General features: G+C 42.5%; 1 protein-coding gene across 5 annotated transcripts in view; it reads right to left on the bottom strand.

The window, feature by feature from the left end:
• Nucleotides 1-12,520: 12,520 nt before the first annotated feature.
• Nucleotides 12,521-21,693, bottom strand: part of pard3bb (par-3 family cell polarity regulator beta b) — a 268,913-nt gene continuing 259,740 nt past the window's right edge. For all 5 annotated transcript variants that reach the window (XM_058392331.1, XM_058392335.1, XM_058392332.1 and 2 more), the window contains one exon: nucleotides 12,521-14,228. In XM_058392331.1, coding sequence (XP_058248314.1) covers nucleotides 13,889-14,228 — 340 coding nt within the window. In that variant the 3' untranslated portion in view covers nucleotides 12,521-13,888. The remainder of the gene's footprint in view (nucleotides 14,229-21,693) is intronic.

Genomic DNA, 21,693 nt, shown 5'->3' with positions numbered 1-21,693 from the left:
GAATTTCCTGCACTTACACCATGTGGCTAACAGTGTTGGCAGAGCACACAGCAAAACAGAATATAAATTACTTTTAACCACGTACGGTATGCAGTTCACAATCTGAAATTAAGTTTCCAAAGTATATTAGACTGTTTCATTGTTGTTAAGTGTAATTCCCGAAAAAATCCATGAAATATTAAATTAAAACAATAAACCTATTACTGCACTGTAACGGTAGAGTAAATGTATGTGTAAAAGGTTACAGGTTTCTCAGTGAATTGGTTTCGTGAGAGAAAAGCAGCATTGTTAACCATTATTCCTCACAAACCTTCACATAGCTCAGTCTTTCTACATCATCTAACAAACACTCAAAGTATAGAAGACAAAACAAAACAAAACAAAAAGATTAAAACAATGTGTTAGAAGTGCTGTCTTCAGATATGACACACAAAAATGTCAGGGGTTCAGTAGTTCAGCACTAAAGCTCTGACTCTTGAACTGGGACGCTTATTAAAATGAACATCAAACCCAGGCCGAGTTTCAGCACGCCGAGGAGTATTCATTGGCCATTGCCACGGTGACCTCTGGCCGACCAGAGAGCGAGCCACAGTAAATGTCGACTGTCCTTTAGCGATTAACACGGAACGTAGAAAAACACACACATGAAAATCAACACGAGCCGCATCAGCTTAACCTCTCTCTCTCTCGCTCTCTGTCTCTCTGTGCACTAGCCATTTTCTTCATTACTAAAGCTGTGGATACAGCTGATATTTGTAAAGGTCTTCTCAGCAACCTCTCCCCTCACGGATTAGATTAGCTGTAATTAGCTTATGCAGATTGGTGTGCGGTTGCATGCAGATGTTTAGATGAGGCCAGCGACAGCTGAGAGGGAGCTTGTGGACTTATTAGATAATGGAAAAGGCTCATTTGTGTTGCATTCGGAAACTAACAAGGTTTAGCATCAGGCACGTCAATTGAGTAATCGGTCTCCCTCAAAAGGTAGGTCAGAGGTCATGGGGCCTTTGGTTGTTTTCACTACAGCAAACATATTACACAGGGCATCCACAGTGGCATTCTGCATTAACATTGCTGACCGTTTCTGGCTCTGGATCAACTTATTTACTGCACATACTCATGGTTGCCTTTTATATGGCAGTTACATGGCTCTGATCCATGGCACGTATCAAATTTATAACTCTGGGCTTGAAGTCCAGGGATTTCCATCAAGGGTTGGGTTTTCCTTTTTTTTTTTTTCTTCTCCTTCTTCAATGGTGAGTGTGATGGGAGTTGAGGGAGAGAGGTGGTGTTGGGGTGATTGACTTACCACACTTCCTCCGGTGTCAGCACAGCTGCGGTTTAGCGCCACCGCATTGACCTCTGACCTCTTCCAGCTTGCTGTGCATGGATTGTTGGCACAGTCTGTTATTCCTGGCTGCTCAGTAAAGCAGCTCGCACAGCACTGTTAATGGGCCGACTGGGCCAAGTGCAGGTCCAAACTGGTCTCGGGCCAGTGGCTTTTACTGCCTCTGCCACTCATCACCTGTAAGAGGACCATGAAGCAAGGCAAATCATGGACCACAGCATGCCATAACTTGTCGTTCTATATGCATCCTATAATAGTAACAGAAATGATGGTGAAACTATTTCATAAGAGAAATGAAATAAATGATCACCACATTTTCAGCCAGCCACATTCTGTTAATATAAGCAACAATTTGTAGCCACAGCAGGTTCCAGGGCTTCGTTTTTGACACGGCTGTCTTTTCCTTATTTCTTGCCTCATGTGGAGTCCGCTGCCTAAATGTTCCATTTCCCCTACAGAGCAGCAAAGTTAGGCTCCATTAGGAAACCCAACTGCAAGTTAACTTAACTATGTCTCCTCTAACCTCCGTCTGGTGAGTCACATGCAGAGTGTGTGAAACTGCAACTGGACCAGAAGATAAGACATGAGGGACAAGACAAAGACACAAAGATTCAGAGATAACAGAGTCACATGCTGAGTACACAGGTAGATAGCACCATGGACCATTGCAGACAAAGCAGGAACTTCAGAAGGAACAGGATCTGAACCATTACAATGCAAACACGTGCACATGGCCCGTTCTTGCTATATTTGCCATTTTCCCCCATTGACACACGTGCTACTGTAGCTTAAATAAAAAATACTTAAGCGTTAAAAACCATTTGGCTTTTCCCTTCCCTTAAAAACTGACTGATCTTATGAATTTACATATTTACTTATTAGTTGTGTGTAATTACTCTTTACTCCAGTTTTAAGCTTATTGTCTGTATTAATAAATAGTCTTAGGGAGCAAATCAGAGCCGGAGTGTTATTTGTGTATAATTCACATCATATTCAATAATCTTGCATGGGAATTAATGTCTCATGTCGCTAAATGCTACATCTGGAACTTAATAGAAACACTTTCTGATATTTGGATAGGACAAAGACATGCAATGGAGAAATAAGTATGAGCCTCATTCGTACATTTTTATGATATACTGACTAAGAGGCGACAAATAAATCCATAAATGATATTATTATAATTACAAAGTCAATTACCAACAGGATGGGTGTAAAGTATGACATATTAAAAAGTGCCAGCCTTCAGAAGAAAAAAACGAAGACAAGAGTGAAATCTAACTGTGAAAATTGAAGAGGAGCGAGAAATGTCTGAGGTGAGAGCAAGATAATAAACATGACCCTGCCGTTTATTTTCAGTATAAGCCTCAATTAACTTTAATTGCGTTTTTAATGAGGGTGACATTTTTCAGTCCTAGTGAGGCTCTGACGGCAGCGAGCACAGGAAGTCTCCGAGTGTTTTGTTGTGTGAAATCCATCCATCTTCACCTAGAGAATGGCTCCAGCACCTCTCCACTCCAACACAACGTTTGTTTAAATTTCTCAATCTGGAATGTTTCAAGGGCTTCGGTAATAGCTGTCTAAGTAACTGTATATATCCAGGAAAAGCAGTGCACAGAATGTCAAAGCATTTAGGATATGAAGAGAGAGAGAGGGTGGAGTGGAGTGGAGTAGGGTGGGGAGAATGTTAGATTGTAGTTTAGTTGTCTGTAAAAGCTGCAGTACTGAAACCGAGTCAATGTCCAGGTGAGAGATATTATTCACAGCTCGGCTGGAATGAGTCACAGTGCACCGGTGACACTTGAAGCTTAGCTCCGGGAGCACTACCGGCAGGCCCAAGAAAACACATGACACGGGCCATCTGCAGGAACAGCAGCCACAAAACCACAGCCAAGTGCTGCTAATGAGCCCGTGCTGATGAACTGACGTTTCAGCAGCTACAGACTGGTGGGTCGTGTCCCATTTAACTGATGTCTGGCCAAAGACCATGACGGTGTTTCTTCCTTCACCGAGTCAGAATGAAGAAGATCCCTCTCACACTTCTGACTAGAGGTAATCACTGATATCACCTTCACTATCGCTCGATTTCAGCACTCTGGAGCTCGGAGACGAGGCTGACAAACCCGCAGGCATGCTCCGAGCAAGTAGCTTGTCTTGCACAAACACACTCTACGTGTGTACGAGCACACACTGCTGGTTCAAACACACCCCACTGTTACAACAATGCCATATGGTCACTCTCTAGGGAACAGGGCTAAGCTGTGTACCATGACAGCCCACTCAGACCTGCTAACTGAGACATATATGCAAACAGCAGGGGAGATGATGAACCTGAGAGAGAGTGTGGATCTGAGAGAGAGCAAGCTTGGAAGTGAGAAAGCTTGTGGAGGGGGGCAAAAATGAAAAGGAAAGGAAAGGAAAGCAACACAGAGCAATAGAGACAAGAACACCGTTGTCAAACTAGGTGTCATGTTGTTTACATTCTCTGCTACAGAGAGCTGGTGTGTCCTCTCCGCTTATCTCTCTGCCAGACGCTCTGTCCCAGCGGAGAGTCAACAACAAGACGGACACAGTCCAAAAGCACGGATGCAGAGAGTTAAAGCTTCACAATGTTTGACTTCAGCTGTCCGTTTGTTTAAAACGTTCATCCCACCTCTCGCTACATCGGCAGGGTGTTCGCTCCCTTTGAAAGTGTTTAAGAGGAAAAATGAATCCTCAAATACACTCAGCCAAATGGAATAATCCTCTTGAACATCCATTATGGTAGAAAACCAACAGCCCGCTCATGTGCGGATGGTTCCTCAAACATTTTTCTCAGCGCTCTATTTTTGGTTTGCTCAGCAGTGAAACTAAATGGATTTTAGAACCATTATAATGAACTGTATGTTTGGATTACACTGAGAGGAATGTTGCTAGGCATGCTGCATAATAAACACCATTGTACGTGAACGAGTGCAAGACTTTGTATGGTCCTCAAGTTCACTTGGGCAAGAACGACTCATTTCTGCTCCAGACCATAACACTTCGAAACACCATAAAACATTTGGGCCATGTTAAACATTCTCAGATTGGAACAATCAGTCTTAAAAACAATAGTGCTGCACACTCAAGAACGAACCGAAATCCATTGTCCCACTTGGGGAAACGGTTAGAGATCCCTTGAAGACTTTGCATTGTGTTTTATAAGAATGAAGAGTACTATATGTTGAACTCATAGACCAGTTGGCCAGACTATCCACTCGGTCTACAGCTTCTTTCGCACAATCTGGATGGGGTTAAATGTTAATACAAACTAGGATTCATTTTTGACTAGATTGAAGGAGACCTACTGGGGCCTAGCACAATTCCCAGTACATTAGTAGGAGAAAAAAAGGAAGCCAAAAGACATCATGTCAAACACTGAGAACCTTTCAGGTTTTTCATAGCAGTAAAGTAACAACGAGTCTGTGAAGAAAAATAATGAAAGAAGAAAATAGGAGAAATATCTGGAAACTGGGGCAAGTCTACAAACGAAAGAGCTGTTGTTTACCTTTTGCTGCTGTGGATGATCCCATATGAAAACCTGCAAGATTTTTACATTCCCAAAGAGTTCACTCTCAAGTCTCACCCTTTCTTCAGTAGATAATGTCACTTGGATAGTGTAAACATGTAGCTAAGAAATGCTCTTGAAACTTTCCTGTCTTCATTCCAATTCACACCATGATCATACTGAACATCTATTCAACATACTCATTCCCCTGGATATGGAAATGACATAGGATTCCACTATCTGGTGTCACAAGTTGTCTTTTCAGTCTGGTTCCTCCTCAAAGGTTTCATCTCAAGGAGTTTTTCCTTGCCATTGTCACCTCTGGTTTGCTCATTATGAAACAAGATCAGATCTGCATCTGGATTTCTCTAAAGCTGCTTCGAGACAATGTCTATTGTTAGAAGCGCTACACAAATAAACAAAATGAATTGAATGGAACTGATTTGTTGGCCATTTGTGTTAAAGTCCAAGTTATTCGTCATATCAGTGGCACCGACACACACCGACAATGTGGCAGAAGTAGAGGAGATGACGACTAACAAAATGTGTTCAAAACAATTTTGTTAATTAGCCACTGATTTTGTGAAATGTGTGTGATGGAAAAATACTGTCTAAATTCTACAAGTTTGAAGGAGGCAAAGCCTGAGTATTAGCAGTAATGTACTGAGATTTGAGTGATAGAGGTGTGGGTCTTACTTAACAGGCGCGCTTATCTCCTCAAAATCCTCTAGCAAATACGACCCGAAATTAAAACTCCACTGTTTTATCCGAGGCCTTTCTAACACACCAGTCATATGATCTCATGACTCTCTCTCCCCTCGAGGAGAATCCGTGTGCGGCCATTATTCCCAGCCTTTACAGCAACCAAAGAGGCCGAACTCTAGTGGCCGTGAGGTTTCCATAGCGACTGCTAGTTGTAAGATGGTGGCTGGTGTCGCTGGCACGTTTACGTGGCTATCTGTTCTATCCAAAAAAGCAAGCGAGGATGTTGAGGATGGAGAGCAACGATTCGAGGCTTTCCAGCTGAACGGGATTTGAATTTACACCCTGTTAACAAGCAGCATAACTCCACAACACAGAGGATTAATGTGGAGTGTGTGACAGAGTGACGAGTGGCAGCAACTCACACCTCCCCGGCACAGCAGCTGTTAACGAAGCGTCTCCTCTCTCTCTGCTCTCCTCTTCCTCCTCTTTTGGTCTCTCTTCCTCCATCCTCCGTCGTCTGAGCGTCTGAACTTGGAGGGGGGGGGGACCTTCAAGTTTGTGGCAAAGTGTGAAATCCAGGATTTCTTTGTGCAGTCATCATCAGGATTTAATTATTTATTTCCATTATCATGCTTCCCACAAAACAACACATGGCAGTAATCTAGGCCTGGAATTTTTCAGGGTGGAAAATCTCTTTTTGGCTTTTTACTCACTTAAATAATTTTCCTGTGGAGAGTGAAAGTGATCTGCCAGTTTTGTAAATGCAAGCTTGTGCACAGCTCTGACACTTGGTATCTGTGAAGGACAGATTCAAAAAACGTTGCTTTTTTCCAATCATGCTGCTTGGGCACTTCAGTAGTTTTGGATTAGATTTCAACATCCACTAATCCCAAGCTATTTTAAATGCTAGCACATGTCTGCGTAGGCCATTTGCACTGTCACAGGAAAGTACAGGAATCTCAGGCATTTATTTTTATTATTTTTTTTTTAAAGAACTTTTTTCTTTGACCTCGGCCACTTATTCACACACAAATCAGTGTGTATTTTATCGTAACACGCTTCGAAAAAACGAATGATTAGAAGACTCGCACCCCGGCACTGTACGAAAAGGTAGAGAGTGACCTCTGTGACATGCAGGTAACATCCATTAAGTCGCTATGAGGATAGAAAGATTTCTCCCATTTGAGAAGAGTTTCTTTTTTTTTTTTTTTTTTTTTTTAATCTCCTTTTTCTCTTCCATCTGGTAACTGCAGTATTATCCACACCATTTATGGACATGGTCTAATCACAGCTAAGCTTTCGAAAAACAAAAACCTCAGTTAATAATCACATTCTGTGTTCAGAAGATGGAAAAAACCAAGGAGCTTAAACAAGTGAGTCCTTGCTCCTTTGGCATTTGAAATGCACAAAGCTGCCTGCTTGCCAGCCTCATTATTCCGCTCTCGCAAAGAGCTTGGAACTATTCGGACCACTTTCCTCCAAACTCGATTCCACAAAAACAGCCGGCTTATCAAATAACAGTCAGAGGGTGAAAAGGGGAAGGGAAAAAAAGCGATTTAATGAGAGAAGCAAGAAAGCAGAGCTGATCAGACTTGATTTTTAAATACAAATCTATTTTCTTTCTTTTTTCCAACACTAGAGAAAATTTGAGAAATGACCAGCTGGGATTTTAAAGCTTAGGGGGAAAAAAAAACCTGGCAACGTTTATACCTTACAATAAAGTGCTTTCTCACTCCTCTGATCCTAATCAGATAGCATTTAGATATTATTGAGCAATGTGTAAACACACAGCACACATCGTGATCAAATATCAGGGAAATGTAATAGACTAATAGCCACAGAGACCGCATTAAGATAACGCCGGGGAGGAAGCAGACTGCTCAGAGAGTACGTCATCAGCTAGCAAACTAACACACACCCATTGTAAGTCGCTGCAATCGTAGCCTGGCATCATTTACGTTATTATGTTGAGCACAGCTCTAGCTGTCTAAGAAATAACGCTCTGTGAACAGCTGGCTGATTTCGACCTAGCTATACATTTATATTTTTATTCATATTCCATATTTTAAAAGATATTTTATATCATTTTTGCACAGGAGAAAAGAGATTCAACATACACTATATTGCCAAAAGTATTCGCTCACCCATCCAAATAATCAGAATCAGGTGTTCCAATCACATCCATGGCCACAGGTGTATAAAATCAAGCACCTAGGCATGCAGACTGTTTTTACAAACATTTGTGAAAGAATGGGTCGCTCTCAGGAGCTCAGTGAATTCCAGCGTGGAACTGTGATAGGATGCCACCTGTGCAACAAATGCAGTCGTGAAATTTCCTCGCTCCTAAATATTCCACAGTCAACTGTCAGCTGTATTATAAGAACGTGGAAGTGTTTGGGAACGACAGCAACTCAGCCACGAAGTGGTAGGCCACGTAAACTGACGGAGCGGGGTCAGCGGATGCTGAGGCGCATAGTGCGAAGAGGTCGCCAACTTTCTGCAGAGTCAATCGCTACAGACCTCCAAACTTCATGTGGCCTTCAGATTAGCTCAAGAACAGTGCGCAGAGAGCTTCATGGAATGGGTTTCCATGGCCGAGCAGCTGCATCCAAGCCATACATCACCAAGTGCAATGCAAAGCGTCGGATGCAGTGGTGTAAAGCACGCCGCCACTGGACTCTAGAGCAGTGGAGACGCGTTCTCTGGAGTGACGAATCGCGCTTCTCCATCTGGCAATCTGATGGACGAGTCTGGGTTTGGCGGTTGCCAGGAGAACGGTACTTGTCTGACTGCATTGTGCCAAGTGTAAAGTTTGGTGGAGGGGGGATTATGGTGTGGGGTTGTTTTTCAGGAGCTGGGCTTGGCCCCTTAGTTCCAGTGAAAGGAACTCTGAATGCTTCAGCATACCAAGACATTTTGGACAATTCCATGCTCCCAACTTTGTGGGAACAGTTTGGAGCTGGCCCCTTCCTCTTCCAACATGACTGTGCACCAGTGACCAAAGCAAGGTCCATAAAGACATGGATGACAGAGTCTGGTGTGGAGGAACTTGACTGGCCTGCACAGAGTCCTGACCTCAACCCGATAGAACACCTTTGGGATGAATTAGAGCAAGAATGGTTGGAAGAATGGTCAAAAATTCCCATAAACACACTCCTAAACCTCGTGGACAGCCTTCTCAGAAGAGTTGAAGCTGTTATAGCTGCAAAGGGTGGACCGACGTCATATTGAACCCTATGGATTAGGAATGGGATGTCACTTAAGTTCATATGCGAGTTAAGGCAGGTGAGCGAATACTTTTGGCAATATAGTGTATATGTTTACAGAACGCAGAGATAATTACAAGAATTAAAATCATTAAACAAAATTAGTATGAAGTAAACAAGTATCCCAGAATACTGAGAATCATAATGGAGAACCCGATATGAGAAACAAATTAATTTGACTTATATTATTTATTATTATTATTATTATTATTATTATTATTATTATTATTATTATTAATATTATTATTATTTAAAACAGTTCACCTTGTTTTGGGTTGCTCTTTATATATTTATTTAATTAATGTTTGTTTATTTATTTGATTTTTTTTATTAATTTGTTCTGCTTTTTATTTTTACTCATAAAATTCCTTTATAAAGCTGATTACTCTGAAATCATGTTGTCCAAAAAAAAAAATGGACAGAAATTTTTAGTAAATAATAATAAATGTTAGTTAGTAAGAAAGTAGGTAAATAAATTAAAAAGGTTAGATTGTCCTGTTGGTGAATACAACCCTATAATAGATTGTGTGTGTATAATTGTTTAAAAATGCAAATAAATAACATTTCATTTCAGCCTGTAGTCACTTGTTTCAGCAGAAAAAGAACGGCCTGTGTGTTCCACGCTCACTGAAAGGAGGAACTCAGACCTCACTCTCTGCCCTACTGTAATCTCGGGTCAGTCAGAGAGGGGAAGCAAACAGCTGCTGTGGTGTTCTCAGGCACCGTGAGACACAAAATGCAATATATGCAGTGCCTAAGCGCTAGTGCACTTTAGCATGGTAGTGTGTACTTAATCTTAATCTTAATACTCAGCAGTGACTCGAGGTCTAAATCTGCAGGTGTGAGGTTCACCGAGATGCTCGGCTCGAACTCAGCACCAGGTCATACTCCCCTGAACCTGGAGTCGGATCAGCAGCTCGACCTCACTGCTTTCTTCAGAGCTCCCAGCACACACAGGTCAGTTCAGAGACAGTGTACTGCATGACTCAGATTATTTTTAGGGCACTGTTTGTGCATACTATGGAAAAATATAGTGCTTTCTAAAACTATAATCTGAACACGCACGCACGCACACACACAGCTAACGTTTAAGCTACAAATTAAAGTGTTAAACAGCAGATTTCCTTCTTTTACTCTGATGTTAAGCTCTAAAGCCTGATGGAGAGCTGGAAGGAAACGGGTCTAGATTTTCCGTCACACCCATCATAAATCTGATCTGTGACTCACTTTCTCACACACACACACACACTTCCAATTCACTGTACATTTCCACCAAGTGAGTTTAACATTTCTCTAAGGGATGCTTCATTCCCCGCACGGCTCGGGAAGAATGTTCCAGATAACACACACACACACACACTGCCAAAAGAACTGACTGAGTTGTAAACACTCCAAAGTGAGACCACATACATTTCAAATACTCCGTGCCAAAGTTGTGTAACAATTCAACAGCGTTATTCCAACACTGATACTGTAACACCTCGCATAATTTACAGCACAAGCGAATCATGCATTACAGGAATCAGGATGTGTGCAAAGACGCAAATAACACGGAGCAGGTCCATCATGTAAACTGACGCACTCAGCAGACTGATCACAAAGTGGGTCACGGCGATACAACACACCCGTCTCTCTCTTCCTGACAACCGTGACAGTGTGCGAACAAGACACATCAAACACAAAAAAAAGTGCAATTACTTTGGCCTCCAATGCTAATTAAAACTTCACCTAATAATAACTTGTAATAATTACACATCCCAGATGGATCCTGGGTAAAGCTGGAAGACGGAGTAATTACACCAGTTCTCTTTCTGAAAGGCAGTAGGAATGAAATCTGTGCCTCACAAAACCCCGACCAGAACAATAAAAAAAAAATGAAAAACAAATACGAAAAGCAGAAAGAATTTCATTATGGCTTACAAACGAACCTGCAGCTGGGTGAAAAACGCTCCCAAATTGAATCTATGAAATTGCCCCCATCACTACAATTGTGTTTGTGTGTATGGGAGCCGGCGTGTGTAGACCTGGTGAAATGAAGTTATCAGACTTGACGTGTGAGTAATCTGGAGTTAGTGCATTGGATGGAGTTACTCATTTCAACACGGTGTCAAAGAAGAAAGCTTGTTTGTGTGCACTTCCTACACTCATTTTGAAGAACGTAGCAGCCTTTAAACCATCAACGAATAACACTGGCAAACTGAAAATCTGCCCAACACACAATATTATCCACAAGTCTATGTCAGAGCTGCTATTTCGTGTGGTTGGGAGTGCACTGTATTCAATCTGTGCATGGTTTTGCTGCCGCTGCTCACCTGAGCTTTTTATTTCATTATGCATTCTCTATTCTTTTCCTCCATCTTACTCTTGATGTTATTTTTCTTTTTGAGTTTTAATAAGTTTGTCCTCAGGTTGCCGGTTCCAGTGGAGCTCTGGAGGTCCAATCCCAGGCTCGGGCAGCAGATTTCCTCTGGCTGTGTGTGTTGAATGCTGGTTGGTTGTAGAGTGAGAGTGGCTCCTGATCACAACCCGTGTGTCTGTTGCTGTTGTTAATGGCAGGGCTCTAACTCTGCTCCTTTAACTGTCTAGTGCCAGAGTTTTCTGCATGGTCCCAAGCCTCAGGGCTCAGCTCTCTCTCAACTTTGTGTGGTCTCTCTGGCCGTGTGGACTGCATGAGCCATGCCAGTGTGTGCCATGAGCTGGACCGGGATCAGCTGTGTCACTGAAATCTGATCACAGGAACAACTTGTAAAGGATTTTATTAGTTTCAGTGAAGGTTTGTCTTTGGGTTTGATTTTTTCTAAATTTTTAAAGTAAAACTGGGTTTGAGGAAAGAAAAAATATAAAGGGGGGGGGGGTGAGTGAGAGAGTGTGTGAGACAAAAAGAGAGAGAGAGCAAGAGAGTGAGAGAAAGAAAAAGAGAGAAGAAGAGATAGATAGATAGATAGATAGATAGATAGATAGATAGATAGATAGATAGATAGATAAAGAGAAAGAGCAAAAGAGAGAGGAAGAGAGATAGAGAGAGAGTAAGAGAAAAAGCAAAAGAGAGAGGAAGAGATAGATTGAGAGAGAGAGAGAGAGAGTGTGAGTGAGTGAGAGAAAGAGAGAGGGAGAGTGAGCAAGAGTGAGAGAGCAAGAGAGAGAGGGAGAGAGAGAAGGAGAGTGAGTGAGAGAAAGAGAGAGGGAGAGAGCGAGCAAGAGTGAGTGAGCAAAAGAAAGAGGGAGGGAGAGAGAGTGAGTGAGTGAGTGAGTGAGTAAGAGAAAGAAAGAGAGAGGGAGAGAGCGAGCATGAGTGAGTGAGTGAGAGAGCAAAAGAGAGAGGGAGATATAGATTGATAGAGAGAACGTGAGAGAGAGAGCATGAGTGAGTGAGAGAGAGAGAGAGAGAGAGAGAGAGAGAGAGAATATAGCAGAAATCCCAGTAACCCTAACTGTGTGATGTTGAGGGATTTGTGTATAAAAGCAGTGTATGTTTTGGGGCCAGAGCTCTGAGCCAATAAATCAGCAGAAATCTCAGTTTACACAAAAAAATGATCAGCACTCTGATTGTCCGGTTCTAAAGCTTCATTAGAGTGATACAAAATTAGTCTGTAATCAAGCTGTATATTGGTCACTGGAAAACATGGTGGTGCGACAGAGAATACTTCATTTATCAAAACACTGGAACAGAGACAATCATTTTAAATGCATATTTAATAGTGTTATAAAAGAGGTTAGTAAAAATGTATGTGTTCAGTATTACCATTCACTTTTGTTTATTACAGACATTAATACCAAGTTATGGAAATAATATTGAAACATATGTGTACGATGAAGCTATTAGGATTCAACTTGTCCATCATCTGCTCTCTAAATGTCCACTGTGTCCGTCACTTATACATTCAAAACATGCGGCTACGGCGAGTGTGAAGCAGCCAGACTCGTGAAGGATATCGGTGCGAGTATGACGAGGAGGGGGGGAAAAAAAAAAAAAAAAAAAAATAATGGAAAGCTGCCGCTTGCTGAGAGAAGAGTGCGGAGAAACAACTCCATCATCCTCTCATCCTTCTGAAGTGGTGAATCCTTCTTTTCCTCTCGTGACAAAAACATCCACTTCCTTAATCGTCCGATTTTTTTTTATTTCTTTTTGTTAATATGACTTCACTCCGGCAGACGTACAATACAAACTCATCAACAGTCAGAATAGATAGAAGAGAGTACCTTCACTCGTGTAAAATTTCATTAAAAAGCCTTTTAAGATATAAGAAAAGGATCTTTTCGGTGTCAGTGGTTCTAAATGATGTTATTCGTAGGTGTCTCCTTTAATAGCTGCATATGAATAGCGTGGTTATGGATGATAATAATAAATGTCCTAGTGTAAATGTTGCAGAGTGGCTGTGTAATTGCAACATGCAGAAAAGAAAACGATTTAAAGGGTAAAGGCAGAGGGTCACCGAGCGACAGTTAATAGACTCAGGACTGTAGGTGTGCACTAAGTGTCTATTATATGCTGGGATTTAACCCCTTAAAATCCCCAAAACCAATCCGTGGGTCCAGACTTTAAAAAATCTTCACACTTTCATTTTAGTTCCTGAACATGAAATAGGATTAATAAAGAAATAGTAATTTGGGAGTTTAAGGGGTTAACACAAATATACCAGCACTAACATATAGTATAACTTAGATCGACTCGATGAATACTAAAGCGGAACGGGATTACATTTCTGTCATGTGGAGAAGCATGCATGCCTCGGCTCACTTAGGCATTGTACCATGGGGATCTCACTCGACTTGGAAGATCGTACGCATTCACCCTCCCTTTGTGTTCGAGTCACAGATTTGGAGAAAAAAGAGGAGCTCTTGAGTCTAGCTCCATTAATGCTCGCTTGGCAGGGAGACAGGAATGTATTATTTGCATTCTGTTAAGATGTGGCCTTGGGCAGCAAGTCAGTCAGGATAAGGCAGAGTGAACTGCAGGTCAAGAACATCACCAGCACGATGAACACGGTGCTGCTGTGTGGTTCTTTACGTGTCGCGTACCAGGCAGCATATACAATGCTGTGCTTAAACGGCTGCAGTCATGGCGTTCTTCTGCCTCGGGTCAGGGTGGCGTCCGTCTGAGTAAGCGAAGCGCTCTGGACTGGTGTGTCGGAAGCCTCCACGGTTCATGGTGTCGTACCGGGCTCCTCGGAGGGGCACTGGGGGTGAAGGGGGCACGTCCTGGCGCAGGGGACCCCTCTGTGGAGGCTGGGGGTGGTAAAAGCCTGGGTCGTTGTGCCGAGGGTCCAGGGGGCGATGGGGGTAGTTGGGGTGGTAGCCTGGCTGTGAGGTGGTATAGAGGGCAGGGTCTCTGTGCCCAGGCCAAGCCTGTGCTGCATACTCTGCAGGATCCACTGGACCTCTTCTGTAAGAAAGAACCGACATATGGAACGTTAAAAGCTACCGAGAAGAAATTTTTACCTGACAAGTAAAATTAGTGTGCCTGAGAGTCACTAGCTACCCTGCTCCTGTGCCAACAGATGAATTAAAAAGAGCTTAAGCAGGGATGGAGTGAATTTTGAGACACCAGGATGGCTGAGCAGAAGAGGAGACATTCTGCTGAGATATAGACCCTGAGTGAGAGAAGATATGGAAATACAATAATGACCTCTAATCCAAACAGCTGAAATACAGAGATGGAGGGTGAGAAGAAGAGCAAACGGGCTACAGTCCAAACCTGGCATCTTTATCTGCTGTTGCAACAGTCCTGACTTCAGGGTGAAGGCGCTTTAAAAGGTACGACAAGTATAAAGGAATATTTTCAGCAATCTGGATGCCGGGCAAAAACTCACATTTAAAGCAGAGACCCATCTCTAGACTAGAAAGTCTGAAGTCTGGATGGAAAATGAGAAGCTTCTTGACTTGAGAGACAACAAAACTGACTGACAGGGAGACACCTCCTCGCGCTGATTGGTTGGATCCTTTTTTGATTACAAAGCATGTTTTTTTTCCTGACACTTTTTCTGATGAACAGATATTTTTATTGACACACACATTTTTTTTATTGCTCTTCCATGTCAACCATGTAGAAAGAGTGTGTGTTGTCTGCAAACAGTGGCAACAAGACATTTGGACATTTTTGGTCCATCTGGCTGATTAGGGTATAATCTCTTGAGTAACACAAGCCTGGGCAGGGATATTCCAGCACTCTGTGCCTTTTACAAGGCTTTAAATATTACTGTTAAATGTGTGAGAGGAAGATAGAGAAAAGAAATGCAGTCAGAAGCTGGGCTGCATTTGCTAAGCTGCAACAATTTTAGCCATCTTTCCTCATGGCTCAAGTTCAGGATCAGTATCAGTGCAGGCATGTGACACATTTTAAAGAGCTAGGATAATTTAGTCCAACTATCCAAACTAGATCCCTTCCCATGTTTATGTGTCTGCCACATGTCCACAACAAGCTGCTGCTGAAGGTATCAATTAGCATGCATGTTCTCCATATCACAAGCGTGTATCTTGAGTTCCTCCTGCTGAGTGTGGAGAACATTATATTTAAGAGTCCTTAGCAGGATGTCTGCTCTTCTTAGCTCATCTCAGCTGCAGCATGTTGATTATCGGGAGGAGTTAGTCAGTGCTGTAGTCTCGGAGAGCAGGAAAGCAGGCATTTCAAAAATCATCAGCATGTCCTTAATCTCTCTTCTGTGCTGACCACCCATCCAGCACGACAGCCGGGCGTCTGCATGTGCGCACACACACACTCCTCTACTTCATAACCCCTTCACACTGGACTTGGCCTTGCCATGTCAACTTCCTCCAGCTCTGATAAGCGTGTATACAGGGGAGAGGAGTGCGGAGGCCAGATATATCTTTACTGTGGAAGATTATCAGCTTTGCCACAAGCAACGGCTGTCTGCACCTGGCCCTAACTGCGTTCAACAACACTCGCAAATAACCCAAGCACATTTACAATAAACCTTTATTCTCCTCTCGGTGAATTCCCAGACATGTCTGGCCTTCTCCCTGACACTAATCTAAAATAGCTCAAGCATTTACAAATCTCAGTTCTGGCCTGTTAAAGTGAAGCATACGGATTCACTCATTCGCATTTTTATTTAATCCCTGGGATTGGCGAAATTTGTCCAGTTAATTGCTCATAGTCGTATCCCATCTGACTTCTAGGACTGAGATTGAAAGGACTGGAAATGGAAGATCTAATACAGCCATCTTGCAATGGCGGATTGAGTAATAACACTCTTATTACACATAATAAGTCCATTATGTTTAAACATCATGCAGGAGAGCATTATGTCTGTCAGTCGCTCATTTACTCCTATACATCAGCGCTAGAGTGCTATGGCAGGCATCTGGGAGGAATTCGGGTGTCAGTGTCGGAGCTAAAATCCTTTTTTTGTTTTGGGATTTCTCACACCTGCCTCTGAAATTAGGAGGAAATTCCAAAGAGTTACCAATTTGCTGGTACTCATTCGCAGAGGGATTTCTGGAGTGTCAGTGGGAAACAGCTGTCTGAAAAACTCTGATACAGAGCTATGGCTGAGAAAATCCTACACCACCATGCACAGCAGCATTCATGCACAAACACATACACGTCCAGAGCAGGCCAATAATCCACTGCAGAGCCTCTGGCCAGTTTGGAAAACCCCCTTCTATCGGTACTGTCTGAAATAACAACTGTAAATAAAGAAGCTGTAAATAAAGGCAGACAGGAGTGTTAGCTGTCAGAACAGCTCAGTTAATGGAAGACTGAACAGCAAGAAATCCTCACATACAGTGAGAAAACTCTCTACTAACTCCCAACTCCATTCTAGCAGGCCTCAGAAGGCTTTAAAGTATTCCTAGACCATAACCACTTTAAAATTAGCATGAAGATGTTCTACTCCTGCCAACTGCTGTAAATGTTGATTTTGCTGAAATATGTGGCCAAATGTAATTTTCCCACTTTCCTTCAAAATATATAAGATAAGCAGCAGCATGTGGTTTAAAACCCCACCATGAAATGAGCAAATATCATGAAGCAAGGCCAAGGCGACATGCCAGTTTGATCATCACTTTAAAACAGTGATGACACTCATGAAGCCAATTCAGTTATAATAAATAGAGCAATCGCCTCATTCACAAACTCATCATATCAAAGTTCAATCCAGAAGAGAGTGCTCATGTGGGTTTTCTAACTCAGTTAAGTACTCATAAAACTCCAGGTAACAAAGTTTCACTTTTAGAATGAAATTTCATTACCCAACTTGATAAGGCACTAACGACAGAGAGACCAAAACAAAAGAGCAATAAAGCTCGAGTGACGTGTAATGAAAGATAAATGGCTTTATCATCCAGCACTGCTGAGGGAGCAGTACACACAACTCAGTGTCCTTCTCAAACCTCTCTCTTCTAATACAGACACAGGGTTCAGCTCTGTCTGATGCCCTTTTTTGACTTCTCTAGGGTGTCCCAAAATGTCTTAGTTTATATTATAGATATTTTTAGCATAGCCTTTAAGCATGCGTTTGATAAAAGAATCGGTGTAGCAGGAAAACACACAGCACACAGAATATTAAAAACAAAGACATCTGAAGTGCAATCTCATGCATGACACCAGATAAGTGTCATCGTGAGTGGGAGAGATGACTCTGTGTGTCTGTTTTGTAAATAAAGTTACGTTCTGCTAAAAAGTGTTCGTTTTCTATTACCGTAGAAGTGTCTGATTTTTATCGTGGTCAGTCTGAGCCGTGCGTTTTTATGCGCTTTCTTTCCCGAAGTGTTCTTCATCCAGTTCTGTTATGTTGGTAACGGTCTGGAAAAGCTGTCGTGTGTTAATCTCCTACAGAGCACCTGGCTGCTGAATTGACACCCTGGACCCTGTTAGGCTGGGTAATGTTTGCACAGCTGCCCTCGGGAACCGTGCACCTTACCCACACACACACACAGAGCTGACCTCTCTGAGTCACTAGGCACCAGCAGGACTCTAACAGAGAGGCTTTAAAGAGGTCAGATCCCGGCAGGATTATTTAGAATTCCAGGTTTTTATTTGGGAGAAAGGAAAACCAGGAAAACATTCACGCTACCATTATAGGCTTTAGCTGTCAGCTCTAATATATGAAACGTCCGTCTACCAGAGGTGTTTTTCTGCTGGCTGAGGGGTGGAAATCTGAAGGAGTATTAATGTCTGTTTTAATGGCAATGAAAAGAACATATGATAAGTATCTATTACTGCAGTGGTATTTAACTAAACACACAGGTGAAAATAGAGGAGCAAAAAAACTAAGATGTACACATTTCTCCCTCTGTGTGTGTGTGTGTGGCAGGTAGAGCATGGTTAAAAGGATGAATTAGGTGGTTAAGTGGTCTCGGTGTCTGTGCTGCTGTGCAGGCAGAAATAGCTCTGCGGATTTTTGATCTGAAAACCTGCCCACGCAGGGAGAATTCCTTCTGAGAGGCAGCAGAAGAATGCTGAAGGTCGGCACCTGTCGAATAAGGCCGACGGCTTTGTAGTGCAGCTCTGGAATGCTGTAAGAAATGCCAAGCTCCTAACTCATTCAGTGCCTGAAATCACGACTGATTGTTCACTACCACAGCAGCCAATGAAACCATCGATAAATTAACCCGTGCTTGATTACGCCATTAACCTAACATTCTCCGTCTGTTACCTGCCTGGCACGCTAATGGGATGCTGTTTGATGCCTGGTGGGCTGAGCTGTACTAAATGAGCTTTGCTCTAATAAACTCACGCCTGTGTGCTTATTGATGCAATTGAGGAGAAGTTGGCTGGAGCAGGGAGCTGGATTTCACAGCTGATTGGATATAAAGAGCACCTTTATTTTCCAGAGCCTACCTGCGGGAAAGGTGGGATTAAGTGGAGCGGCTGGAGGAAAAATGAGCCTGAGCTGAAGCATTTAATGAATGAATGGATGAAGGGACAGATAGAAAAAGAAGGTGCAGCAACAGACGATTTGCAAACACATGTGTAATAGAGAACCTGTGGAGGCATAATAAAGAAATTTTTTTTTTTCTTAAATAGTCAGAGTGGGTACAGAGTGTAATAACACTGTTATTACACATGACATGGCCCATTATGTTCTAGTTTAAATATTATACAGAGGTGTATTATGTCTGTCAGTCAGTCACCTATTCCTCAGCATCAGTGTTAATGTGTTGGCGTAGATATCTAGGAGGAAATTGACTCCTCATACCTTCTTCTGAAATTAAAAAATATAGAAAATACAGGTCTCATGAATACAAAGGATAAATTATTAGAAGATATGCTGGATGATATATACATGAATGGCAGTATCTGATGACCTGCTCTTATGCAAACCTGCAAGCAGGACTGTTGTTCATTTAATCCCATGACCAATCAGTGTGTGTGATGAAAAGAATATAAATGGAGGCAAAATTTACAGTCACTGGTAGAGAGAAGAAGAGGAAAAAGAGAGAGACAGTGGGAAAAAAAGGGGTGAGGAGGTCCAGCCTAGCACAGATGGTGGATGCTTGGTTGCCAAGGCAACATCGAACAGGCAGAACAATGGAAATATGGCATTATTTTCAGAGCTCTCGTCAAATGTAACCTTTTTTTTTTTCCCTTTTCTTGTCACAAGTTCTTTTTTGGCATTTTCAGTTGTGAATCTGACAGCTCTCCTGTATGTCTGACTGACATGTGAATGCTGTACTAACAAACGCCCCAAAAATGCTCCAACAAGTCTCTTAAGCTCAGTTAAGATCTCCGAGCAGCAGATTTCAAACTCGTTTAAGCTGTGCATGCAGGCCAGCAGGTCCACGACATGGGACCTCACAGGGTAAATGCCACTCTCACACACACACAGAGACTTACACAAACACATACACACACACAGACTTATACAAACACACACAGACTCACACTAAAACACACAGACTCACACACACAGAGACTTACACACACACATACACACACACAGACTTATACAAACACACACAGACTCACACTAAAACACACAGACTCACACACACAGAGACTTACACAAACACATACACACACACAGACTTATACAAACACACACAGACTCACACTAAAACACACAGACTCACACACACAGAGACTTACACAAACACATACACACACACAGACTTATACAAACACACACAGACTCACACTAAAACACACAGACTCACACACACAGAGACTTACACAAACACATACACACACACAGACTTATACAAACACACACAGACTCACACTAAAACACACAGACTCACACACACAGAGACTTACACAAACACATACACACACACAGACTTATACAAACACACACAGACTCACACTAAAACACACAGACTCACACACAGAGACTTACACAAACACATACACACACACAGACTTATACAAACACACACAGACTCACACTAAAACACACAGACTCACACACACACAGAGACTTACACAAACACATACACACACACAGACTTATACAAACACACACAGACTCACACTAAAACACACGGACTCACACACACACACAGACTTACACAAACACATGCACACACAGACTTATACAAACACACACAGACTCACACTAAAACACACGGACTCACACACACACACAGACTTACACAAACACATGCAGACACAGACTTATACAAACACACACAGACTCACACTAAAACACACGGACTCACACACACACAGAGACTTACACAAACACATACACACACACAGACTTATACAAACACACACAGACTCACACTAAAACACACAGACTCACACACAGAGACTTACACAAACACACACAGCCTCACACTAAAACACACAGACTCACACACACACAGAGACTTACACAAACACACACAGACTTATACAAACACACACAGACTTACACTAACACACAGATTCACACTAAGACACACTGACACACACACAGACTCACACTAACACACGGACACACACTAAAACACACAGACTCACACACACACACACACACACACACACACAGAGACTTACACAAACACACACAGACTCACACTACAACACACGGACTCGCGCACACACACAGACTTACACTAACACACACAGACTCACACTAAAACACATGGACTCACACACACACAGAGACTTACACAAACACACACAGACTCACACTAAAACACATGGACTCACACACACACACAGAGACTTACACAAACACACACAGACTCACACTAAAACACACGGACTCGCACACACACATACACAGAGACTTACACAAACACACACAGACTCACACTACAACACACGGACTCGCGCACACACACAGACTTACACTAACACACAAATTCACACTAAGACACACTGACACACACACACACAGACTCACACTAACACACACAGACACACACACACACAAACACACACACAGACTTACACTAACACACAGATTCACACTAAGACACACTGACACACACACACAGACTCACACTAACACACGGACACACACTAAAACACACAGACTCACACACACACACACACACAGAGACTTACACAAACACACAAACTCACACTAAAACACATGGACTCACACACACACACACACAGAGGCTTACACAAACACACACAAACTCACACTAAAACACACGGACTCGCACACACACATACACAGAGACTTACACAAACACACACAAACTCACACTAAAACACACGGACTCGCACACACACATACACAGAGACTTACACAAACACACACAAACTCACACTAAAACACACGGACTCGCACACACACATACACAGAGACTTACACAAACACACAGACTCACACTACAACACACGGACTCGCGCACACACACAGACTTACACTAACACACAAATTCACACTAAGACACACTGACACACACACACAGACTCACACTAACACACACAAACACACACAGAC

This window comes from Hemibagrus wyckioides, linkage group LG06 (assembly GCF_019097595.1).
Source record: "Hemibagrus wyckioides isolate EC202008001 linkage group LG06, SWU_Hwy_1.0, whole genome shotgun sequence".
In the NCBI taxonomy this organism is placed as follows: domain Eukaryota; kingdom Metazoa; phylum Chordata; class Actinopteri; order Siluriformes; family Bagridae; genus Hemibagrus; species Hemibagrus wyckioides.
Note: the sequence above shows the minus strand (reverse complement) of the source record. Positions and strands in the feature narration are given on the sequence as shown.